The 11,706-nt window shown below is 41.1% G+C and overlaps 1 protein-coding gene across 1 annotated transcript; it reads right to left on the bottom strand.

The window, feature by feature from the left end:
* Nucleotides 1–921: 921 nt before the first annotated feature.
* On the bottom strand, nt 922–7,725 carry LOC115326439. The gene is made up of 3 exons (XM_029987318.4): nt 7,623–7,725; nt 3,023–3,134; nt 922–1,120 (listed from the first exon to the last, which is right to left on the bottom strand). The coding sequence occupies exons 1-3, from the start codon at nt 7,723–7,725 to the stop codon at nt 1,030–1,032; spliced, it is 306 nt and encodes a 101-aa protein (XP_029843178.2). The 3' UTR covers nt 922–1,029.
* Between the last annotated feature and the right edge of the window lie 3,981 nt (nt 7,726–11,706).

The following is an 11,706-nucleotide window of genomic DNA, read 5'->3' as shown; positions in this document are numbered from 1 at the left end:
TTCTCGACAGGCCAATAGCCTCTCTAGGTCATGTTTTGAGCATATGCAACAGTTGAAGCAGCTTGTGCGTGTTAGGCACTAGTTCCACACAGGCACGTAGCCAAGATTTTGTTCCGAAGGGGGGGGGGGGGGGGGGCACCCATGACAAAATTATGTAGGGGGGCAGGGGGGAGAGGAGGTCCCAGCGAAATGGACGATTTCGACAGGGGGGGGGGGGAGCCCGGGCCCCATGCCCCCGCCCCCCCCCCCCCCTGGCTACGTGCCTGGTTCCACATCTGATTTAAATGAGGAATGTAGAGATTAAAATAAAAAAAAAACCTTTATAGGAGCAATGAAGTGGTTATCGGATTACCCATTTTATTCTTCATTAATGTTATGAAGTTGGAACTTAAACGGACACTGACGGGAGTATTTATGCTTTGAAGGTTTTTATTTGTACATGACATATGAGAGCCCAACTACCCAGGACACAATTTGAGGCTTGAAATTCGTTTTTTTTCCTCTCGAAAACAGCAGTCGAGAACTGGCCGGTTGAGACACTCTCTCTCTCTTCTTATTGGCCAGGTACCGTTTTCTATGATTTAGACATAACCACCAAAGATAATCAAAGTGGTGGGTCATCGAAGATACACACTCTATACTAGAAAGGGATAAAAAATGTGATATCCATTTTTGAAGCTTCTAAAAGCCGCACAAAAGTGCATATACGTTGATTAAAAAAAAAGTTGCGCAGTTACATGATTTCCGGTATCATACTCATCTATATTTTCCCACCATCCCTAGTCCAGGTTCGGTTTCGGTCTCGAAGAGTTGCATTTTATGACTTTATTAAGAATATACGTGACACCGTAACAAGATATTGATTGCGTAATCTTCTGACACTGAAATAAATCGCCTTGCAGGAAATTGATAAACAAATTTGGAGAGTGTCAGTGTCCCTATAAGAAAGCGGAGCGAGTTGATTGTCAAAATTGTAGGAAAACAATTTTATTCGCAAAAGTGGTAACTTCGATTAACTTCGAAATTACGTTAGCAGATGGGACTACCCGGACAGCAAAATGGCCAGAATAAACGAGAGTCGTGCACGTGGATGCAACTTCCATAGGCTCTGACATTGCACCTAAAGGAATAAAATGAAAGATATATTTTTTGAAACCCGAGCCCGAATATATATTTTAATGACTATAAGGTTAGGCCGCAAACAAGCTGGTGGTAGTTGAACATTGTAAAAATCAACCGAGACTGCAAAAAATAAAGCACACACAAACACAGTGGCCTCTGTGTTTGCCTGTCCTTTCTATTTCACAGTGTTTGAGTGTTTTTGTATACATTTCAAGTTCGCCCACTTTCTAAAGTTCCATAATAAGTGCAACGATTACAATGATTTCCCGGAATGTATCACGATGTGTAAAAATCTAAACGATTAGTCTGCCTAAGCTAGGAAAAAGTGAAGTGCACATTTTGGTATTTAAATGTTGGACTTCTATAGCCCCGATAGAGGACAGGCGCCGAAAAAATACAAGGAAAAGAAAAGGCCTAAACGCTGGCGCCAGTGTTTACGTCTTTTCTCGTCCTTGTGTTTTTTTCGGTGCCTCCCCTCGATATTGAACCAACTGGTCCAAATTTCCATCTTCTATAACCCAATGTATTTAGAAACGGGCATGAATAAAATAACGTATTGTAAAGATGAATGTGAATAAATACCCCTACAAATTAAGCGTTCTTTTAATAATGCATAAACATTCTTATTTTTTATTAATGTCAATTTGAAATTTACTGTATAATATACTTATACAAATATGAGTGTACGGTGTGGCTCTGCACCAAAGTTAAGACACTTGACAAAAAGACAAAACAAAAAAAAGTTTTTTTTTATAAATACCCTGTGTGCACATGTACAACTCCAACCATACATTAGTTAATTGTGCTTATGTTTAAGCTTTTATATAGAAATGTTATTCCACTTTTTGGGTTCGCCAAAATATTGTGGATAATTCCAGGACGCACTGCAGCATTTGTTTTCCGCCACTCAGTTGGTTATAAAATACGACTTTCAAAGTGTAAAGTGTTTAACTTATTTCTCGATCATCTTTAACTACCACCTGCGTATCACAGCTAAGATATCCAATGAAAGAGGGCGGACGAGATGTGAATTGGTTAGGTACGTAATTTATTCTTGAAGGTCTCTTTTAAAAGCGAATAAATTCCCGTAGAACAGGAAATGTTTATTTCTTGAAGGAATAACACTTAAGACTGCTTACGTGGAGGAATGCGATCGCATTCATACAAGCAGCGGATTCCTACAAACACAGCGCCGTGTCTTCCTATTGGACATGGCGCTCCGGCGGTGACATCACACTCCCCCACTGCGCATGCGCGGTCAAATCTGCCGGCTCCACGCCTTCCCTGACGGTGTATCTATGTTGCTGTGCTTTTCTTTGTGTTTTCTTTTTTAGGTGCGTCCGCTTTGACCTTGAGTCCGCCGCTGACTTCCGGGACGAAGCATCTGATATGACGCGTCACAGCCAATGGAACGCTTCACAGTCATTTTAACTGCCGTTTATTTAGATGCCCGTTTTTCGCGATCACTGCCAACGTCGGCTGCGCCCCATGGGGCAGGTAATGTATTCGCATTAAAAGGTAAACAATGTGTAAACATCTATTTCCGTTATGAGAATTCAATTGAATTCAATTGTTTATTTTGATTGTAACAAAACACCTATTCGCTAGTGCTGCTACTAGCAAATCAGCCATTTTTATCGATAACCTGAAAGTGATTACAGATAGTTCTTGCTGATGCAACAAAATTCAGGAGGAAAAAAAGGTTACCTTTTTTTTTTCAGCCATTGTCACATAGTTATTGGTATTTACATATTCGAAAGGATTAACTTACCATGACAAAACCAACCGTCAGTTTAGTCAAGATATAAAAAAATTAGTCATTCGACCGCATTATAATAAATTAACAGCTACGGTTTTATCATAAGGCTTCCTGCAAACAGTAAGAATAAAAATTACAAACCCTATAACTGTTAGTGTTTTGTCTGTTACATTACAAAGCCAGAGCTCACAAGGGACCTTTGATGTTGTATAGCGTCCATTTCTGAGTGTTTGGTTGCGGTAGTTGCATTTACCTGCACGATAAACGGTGAAAGAATAGGTTAAAACATAATTATACATGAACGTTCATATTATAACTACTACTTCTTAGCCTTTAGTCATCTGTGTAAATCTAGCTAGGTCCCCATTCCGTACTTAACAATCTGCAACAATCACAAATTTGTTCTAAAAACTGAACAAAAACGAAAACGCTTATGGCGTTCTTGGAACACTGTGTTGTCGCATCCCTCGAATGTGGCCGGTGCAGAAAAGGTTGTGTGTGATATGATCCTCTTGGCGGGGGGAGGAGAAGCGAAAGGGGCAACCTTTTGTGGTGCTACGTCTGCGTCTTGAACGTTCTCCTCGAAACGTTCTCACGTTTTGCGAATTTATTAGAGGCACCCTAAGTGGCACGAGAGGTGTTGTAAAATGAACATTGAAACTGGAAACAAACAGGCGCTCCTTAAAATGACGGCTGTGCAAAAAAGCAGCACTACAAACAACACCGGGAATGCTTTTACGACGTCGCTTCAAAGTTTTAGAAAAAGGAGAAACCATTGCCTGGTGTACTGGAGAAAATGTTGGCGTCTTCGAGATAGTCGACCCAGCCAGTTAATGTAGGAGTAAAGTAAATAAACGTTGGTGTGTGTGTGTTTTGTTTCTATAGTTTTTTGCTTTAAATATTTTTGGCGTATATACTGTTCTCATGAAGCTCAGGCATATTATTGGTTACCGATTTTATGGATACATCACGGGCACAGCGCCGGATATTTCTTTATGTAGATATGCCCTCTTCGTCATGTTGTGAAGTAAGCAAGAACAAGGTATCCACGCAAATTTCAATAATATATCTCAAATGGTTCTCAAGACAAGTGGTCACGCTTTCTAAAGCCGACTTCATCTAGCATTGTCGTTCTAATACATTCTCCTAGAACCTCGTATCAGCGCTCAAGAGTCTTGACTTTTCGCTGGATTCCACCCATAGCACTCATAGATGGCCCTCCGCACCAGTTTGAGGGGCGTAGGAGTGAACCGAGGAAGCAAGAAACCGGTTCCAAGTACGAAACTGTAACACGTAGAAAAGGACTACTTGATCTCCGAATATTCTAAGTCTTAAGTCTATCTTATGGGTCGTTTCTGAAACCACTTTCTCGTTGACTGTCGTGACTGATAGCTTAAGCGCAGTGCGTGGTACGTCCGGAACGCATAATTATCGTTCATCAGCAAATGATACCGCGTGTTTAGCCGATACAGATGCCGAAGAATGAATTACAGACATAGAAACGTGAAGATAATAAGCTTTCAGAAACTCTAGTGGTGGCCTCTCTCTTTCTCTCTATCTGTCTCTCGTTCTCTCTTCTTTTTTTGTTAATTTAAATTTAATTTGGGAAAGGACGACAATCCATGTAGCATGCGAGGGAAGCACCTAACTTGGAAAAAGCTTGGCAATCCTACATGTCAAAATTGGGCCCAATAGGGCTTCGCTCCAAGCCGTGATCAAATGCCAGATCGCTTTTTTGTGTTTTTTTGTTATCTACTCTCTGTCTAGCCACATAATTGCTGAAATGAGACTTGAGCCAAAAAGACACGAAGCGTAAATATGGGAGTTGTTTTGGCAATCAACGGAAAAAGTTGCCACATTAAAACTGACCAATCAAAAGTGAGGCCCTAACTCACACCAGTTCGTCGATTCAGGCCCACAGATGCTATGTGTCAGCAAAACTACCACAAAAGGAGCATTACTTTGGCACTTGTTCGGCGAACGAAGTGAAATATACACATGTTCTAGCCATAGATTGTGGCGTTCGGTTCTGCGTCGCTACTTGAGGCTTTTTAAGGGGGTTAGGACACCGCAAAATTTATATGAATTAACTATATGAATAGGACCCATGATATGCTGCCACATATATTTTTTTTTATAAAGGTGTTTTGTAAATGGCGCGATTATTTTGTGGAATAATCGATTTGTTTGCGGGAACCTCGGATATGCCCCATTTAAAAAGTCCGCCATTTTTGGCGGGCGTGTCTACGGCTATCCCCTGTCTCGCTACATAATTGCCAAATAGCCAGATTTGAGCCCAGAAAAAAAAGCTGCGAAGCCTTCGTCCTTGTTTGTCAATTAAGGGCGAAAGTTGCCACGGGACCACAAAACAACGAGAACTAAGGCCTAACTCGCACATGTCCATCGATTCAGGCCCGAAAGTGCTACGGTTCGTTTGAGCCCAGACGCAGTTGACGCTGCAAATCGACGCGACCAATCAGAGCGAGTCAAAAGCGCGCCATCCTGGTGTTCGTACGTGTCATGCCGTCGCTGGACCACTCATGAAAAAGAACGGCCCAGTGACTTGCGCTTTCGACGTTAGTTGATGGGTTCCATTGCTTCGTAGCGTCGGCTGCGTCTGTACTTGAGCTGAAACAAGAGGACAGCAAAACTACCAACAGTGAAGCCTATCTTTGGCACTTGATTGACGAATTAAGGCCAAGCGATCCATACTCTGGCCGGAGGAGGCGATGTTCCGCTTTACCTGAACTCTACTCGAGGCTTTCTAAAGAGGTTAGGATATGCCAATAATAAAATATCAAATTACTGTATGGCTAAGACCCAGTGTACGCTTATATATTTTTGATAAAGTTGATTTGTAAATGGCGCTAATCTTTTATGGATAAAAGGATTCTTTATATTTTTTTTTGGGGGGGGGGGAGACTTTTGCATTTGTTTTACTGGTAAATGGTGCCATGATTGGCGGGTGGGTGATGTCACCCCCCCAACGCGGCACATGCACTTCGTGCAATCGCACACTTGACTCTCTCAGTATCTCGAGTTTCAGTTTCCTCCAGGGTAGAATTTTTTTTTTTATTTCATTTTATATAAAATCAGATGGCGTTTGATTTTAGTCAGATGTATCTTCTTTGATTCAGATTAGTTTGATTTAAATTACTTTACGTGGTTTATAGGCACGATGGCGTGATTAGAGATTGTTGCCTGGTGATCACATGAAAATGATACCCACTAGTTACTTGATTGTTTGAATAAATTATGATGACACGAGGTGTAAATATTAGGTAGCTAATAAGCATTCCATTTCAAGAATGATCCACCCGTTTAATTTCTGTGTCCTCACTCTTTGAGGTTCTGAATTATCAGACAAATATCAAAGTTTTTTTTACAAAAAACTGTTCTTTGGGGAGTTACTCTAGGGCGGAAGAGAAATTGTTCGGGACCTGTTACCGATAAATGACATAGGCATAGTCTCGTGAAATCCAGACGAAGTTTGACCGTAGTGGAAGCTTGTAGGAAAAACTGCGAGGATGCCTCCCTGAAGCCTCCATGCACCATGCCGCCAGAGTTTCGCCTAAAAACCTTCGATTCTGAAGGAGCTCAATGTCTTCACAAAAAATCGTATGCCGCTCTCAGGCCCCCAGTATGGTACTGAGGGGGAGATCATATTTGAATACTTCTGGTAGCACCTACGCAGAGTCCGTGTCTGTCGCTGGGCAGGAATCAATTGCAGAGCAAACCGATTGCTCCTGTGGTTTGGCTCTGGAAATACGAGGTAAATAGGCGAACAACGAAAAATCTGCTCTATGTAGTTAGCTTACATGCCACTATTTGGAATAAAATATAAAAATATGGCAAAAAGAAAACTAAGCTCACAGCCTACGCTGTTATGATTGAATAGGTCTGATGGATTCCAAGTATCTTAAGTAAGTCTTTTGGCTTTGGGTTGTTTACTGCCGGCATAAATGATTTTATTTTGAATATGTAGTCATGCATCAAAAATCGGCTGCTGTGAAAGTGACAAGCGCACTCATAAAACACCCGCAGTTTGCAATCTTCAATTTCAGTTCCCATCCACTCTCGCATTAACTGATGACTGCAATCAATAGAGAAACAAATATTCAGCATTGCTTACAAAAGATATCTGTCTCTCTTCCCAATTACACGTAGTTGCAGGCCATAACATATCCTGGCAGATAACAGCAAAAGAAATCAAGAAAGAACGAATATGGCTTATGCGAGCTCTATTTACAGGTAGGACGAAAGCAAACCCTTCACAGTCGAGATAATTATTTTTTTTTTGGGGGGGGGGGGGGTTTGGTATAAATTAGGAAGAGAATTTGTCAAAGGAAAGAGAGGACGAAAAAGTAAGTGCAAAGGGTGCGTCGGTTTTTACATGATTGTACGATCACTGTTTTTAGCACTGTATAATATAGTGGTTGACACTCATCACGGTATTCTATCATCCTCTAAAAGGTTTCAAATTATTTTTATTTGTTGCTTCAATTCTTTTTATTTGGTTCATAGATCTAGCTTATATTTTTCGAATCCTTACTACAAATTTCCTTCCCATCCCAATACAGAAAATGCATTTGGGGCCTGGAGGTACTGTAATCAATAAACAAAAAAAATTAATATATGAATTATTAATCAAATAAGAAACTACGACAGTTTAAATGTGGTATGAATAACTAATAGTTCCACACATTAAACCGCACAAAGAATAGGTGAAAATATGCACTACCTTTCCCAAAAGAAACTCCATATTGATGATGGAGATTATCGTCTCCCATCATCAGTGACACACCTCCCAAGGCGATCACGGCCAATAGAACGATTGTACTCATTCCTGCTGCGAAAATGATTGTGCAAGTTATCACAGTTAGTACTGCATCTCACTGAAAGCAAGTGTTGGCATATGATTTTATGTCGTTAATTCTCATTTTCGTCTATGAAAGTGTTCGGGCTTTCAACAAGAACTTACACTAGATTTACACACACAAACATGATCATTGAACGCCACTAGTTAGTCGACGCCTACAAATATTCTTTCTTTTCTACACGTAATATCAATATAAAGCATATAAATGTCGTCGGCCTATTATATTCACTGTAAGGAATAATATAAGTTTTTAAATAAAATACATAGAAATATATATATCAAGCCAGCCGTCAAAAAGCTGATACAACTACATGCGCAGATAACGTTGACTTTATTATGATTGAAGTATGTGCGTATGAAACTATGCCCTAATGGAAAAAAGACAAGCATCCATAGAGCCCATATAATAAAATGGCATATAAGAACCCATAGAAAAAACCTTAAAATTAAGCAGTTTTATTTTCTAAGTTTAAAGGCCCGTTCACACTCTTGCGACCACTTAAGCCTGGGTTCCTTAAAACTTCTTAAACCAGAAAACACACTGGCGCCATCTATTGTTAAGCAGTGTAAACTCGGCGGTCCGGCATATTTTTTTATTTCTTCCGCATTATCCTTTTTTTTCTTGGCTCGAAGAACTTTTGTCTATGTTATAAACGAGCCTTTTTATGGGTATTACGCACATTTGGCCTCGGAAATCCCGCAAAACCTTCGCTCTTGTGAGATGCAGTTCCAGGCTCACCGCATAAATGGCGCCACAATGCCAGTGAGTTCCCTCATCCTAAAAACATTTAGGAAGTTTTAAGAGATCTCGTCTCTCTCAGTCGTACTCGGTCGCAAGAGTGTGAACGGGCGTTAAGGTGTTAGAGACAATATTCCTTAACATACGCTACACATATTATAAATGTACAACATATTAAATGTAGTTGGCACTGCGTGCTTCATTTATCTTTTACATGTAGATACGCCAGCTAAACGGAGGAAGAAAAATGCAAAACTTTGTTTTGCATTTTTCTTCCTCCAAACAGCTGGCGTATCTGCAAGTATGAATAACCAACCTGCTCAGCTTCAGGCAATCACAAGGAATTCATTTATATATTTTAAATATTAGAAATCTCAAAATTATTAAATACAGATGGAAGAAAACAAACCCACCTTATTTGCCGTTTGACAAGAAAAGTATAAAAAACAAACGTGGCCAAACATCAAATTGACCTGTGGGTTCTTAATTAAATATGTTTTTTCTATGTGATTTGGCGTTTTATTTAATGTGACAAGAGATGGGTTAAAGAGTGCATACGTTTTTTAATACAGTGGGTCTAAACTTCAGGAAAAATCATTGGCTACACAATAAAGACTATATAGATTTATGACATTATTATCAGAGCTTGGCTTTACGGCATCTTCAATTGCCATAAATAGTACTGTACATACAGCCATAACGTAAATTGCCTTCTCTAATTTTAATGGCGTGGGCACTTCATCAACCCAGTGACACGTCACTGTTTGGTCGATTCCCAGTTTTCTTTTTTCAGATGTGCGAGTTCAATTTCGGATCAAGTATATTAGAGGCCATGTTTTCATATCGGCAAACCACAATTGTGAATCCTCATATAGATGCTGTGGTTCTCTTTACGGCCACTGCCTTTGGGAGTACCACGTTCGCGGCGAGACACTCTACCGCGAAAGGGGTTCGTACTAGCGTGGCATGCTGCTCGTTGAGCGCAATCAGACACCAGCCACGTTGGTCACGGTGATAATCTCTGTTTATTAAAAACGAAACAAATAACAAGAAGACAGCGGCTATCAGCTGGTGAACGCCTTCGGTGTGGAGATCGCCCACGGCCGAACGGCCGTTCACAAAGATACAAAGGACGGGGTAAACGCTCACCGGTGCGCCGGACGGTTCCCCGTTGTCGCCGCCGCCGAATCCCAGGAAGAAGAAAGCGAAATCCTGCTGCCCGCTGGTTTTAAGGTAACCGCGGGGGCGAAGGGGCCAATCAAGGAGCGACACGTCGATCTCCTTTCTGCGAGGATTCGTAACGAAAATCGCTCCAAAGGGGGAGAGGAGGAAACCACTTACAGTGCTAAGCAGCGCCACCTCTCGCAACGTCAGCGCGGCCGCCACGGGGCGCCGAAACGCTGACGCGACAGAATGTTTTGGGATCACAATTCCCACAATGCAAAGATCCCAAAAAATAAAAAGAAGCATATCCTGGACTGTCCTTTCACAGGACGACCCCTAACAGATTTCTGCGTATAAATTTAACATTTACATAACTAAGTGCTGATTTAAAAACCTCGACCCCAGTAACCATGGAGGATTATCCTTTCTCGGTTACGCAAGCTGCACGTGCACATTTGATCATTGCAATACAGAGCGCAAGTTCGTCTGCTTCTTTTTCAGGGGTTGTGGTGACATAAGAACGCCGAGCTATGATTGGTTCTGATTGAAGGGTAGTGGGTAAACATGAAGCCAGCTTGCTTTGAGGTCTTCCCACTACCCTTCTATCAGAGCCAATCAGAGCTCGGCATCTTTCAGACGTCACCACAACCTCTGTAAAGCAAAGAGACGATTTTGGTCTCTGCATTATCGCAGTACCCTCCGTTTCGCATTAAGTCCGAGTACAACAAGCGGTAAATTCGACAAAGCCAATCAGACAGCGCAAAAGGTGCATCGTCATGGCGCTCATCGCCTTTGTACATGTGCTAGCACTAACGAAATCAATCCCTCACAAAAAGGAACCACGACATCACTGCAAATTGAAAGTGTGTGATTGGGCTTGCCGGTGAAAGCGAGCGCAAGACGACAAGCTTTGTAACGATGCACTTTTATCAGTTAGTGATTGTCCCCATTAGAGTCAATCACTACGGCTTAGTGTGAAAAAAGGTACACCGACATAAAGAAATGTTTATGCATGCGGAGCCACAGCGCAACTGACAGGTGGCGATCTAATATTCTCATCTACTGTGCTGGATAGATTTCAACCAGAAGAGAAGTTGAGATTCTCGCGGTTTGAAAATTTTAAAGTTCAAAATATCTCGGTAACTTTTAGTTAAGAAAGCTTTTACCGGATTAGATCTTCCCTTGAACCAGCAGGGTTGTGTTGTGCGAACTCCGTGGAACGTTACGACAATTTATGTAGGAGAGTTGTGTGAGTTTAAAATATTTGTCAGACAGAAACGACAAAGAAGAGTTATAAAAAAAGATGTTGCGCGAAAGCAACTGACCTTTTATAAGTAAAAAATATCTAAAAAGCAATCATACTTGTTTTTGAGTCGAAAGAAGCAGCTGTTTCTTTGACTCTGCTTTGCGCGAATTTCAAAAATACCTTCATACACTCAGGTTCGCAACCTGGGCAGACTTCAGTCTTCGCCAATTCTGGTCCCCTTTGCGGTGCGTCTGATGCATGACCTTTTGAAGTCGCTATTCTTTGAGTGGACGAAAGGCTTGGAACTTTTCCATCTTGTTTCTATCACAAAGCCGTGTTTTCGTTACTTCCTTCACTTTGTGACTGACCTTCGGCGCGTCTCTCCGGTGAAAGGCTTGCAACCTGCGGACCTGCGCTCGTTACTTAAAAGTATTATAGATTTCAATTACTAGATGAGCAAATTATCGTTACCAATTATCTTTAAAATAATGTATTACTTTAGTTGGTACGGCAGAAATTGCTTGCGCATTGCTTTACACGAATAATTATCAAGATAACCTAATGTGTTATTTTTAATAATTCAATTGAAACTATTGCTATTGTGTTTGCGATATATCATCATTACGTTTCTTGTGGTATCTGTATAACAAAGTTGTAAACAAGAATACAAATAATGTGCTGTGCTTCTTATCAGTTGCGTTCAGTGTTGTGATAAACAGATGTCAGCGAGCAGACGTTTGCAGAGATTCGACAGCAGTTCGCGGACCGCTGTCGAATCTGTATGCCGAAATATGTAT

This window comes from Ixodes scapularis, unplaced genomic scaffold (genome assembly GCF_016920785.2).
Source record: "Ixodes scapularis isolate PalLabHiFi unplaced genomic scaffold, ASM1692078v2 PGA_scaffold6__148_contigs__length_123643588, whole genome shotgun sequence".
In the NCBI taxonomy this organism is placed as follows: domain Eukaryota; kingdom Metazoa; phylum Arthropoda; class Arachnida; order Ixodida; family Ixodidae; genus Ixodes; species Ixodes scapularis.
Note: the sequence above shows the minus strand (reverse complement) of the source record. Positions and strands in the feature narration are given on the sequence as shown.

What these genes read in the sequence shown, in the direction of transcription:
- LOC115326439 (XM_029987318.4), bottom strand. Translation starts at nt 7,725, where the DNA reads ATGAGTACAATCGTTCTATTGGCCGTGATCGCCTTGGGAGGTGTGTCA. An exon ending in TGGAGTTTCTTTTGGGAAAG is followed by an intron (nt 3,135 to 7,622) that starts GTAGTGCATATT and finishes TTTATCGTGCAG; the next exon opens with GTAAATGCAACTACCGCAAC. An exon ending in AAAACACTAACAGTTATAGG is followed by an intron (nt 1,121 to 3,022) that starts GTTTGTAATTTT and finishes TTATTCCTTTAG; the next exon opens with GTGCAATGTCAGAGCCTATG.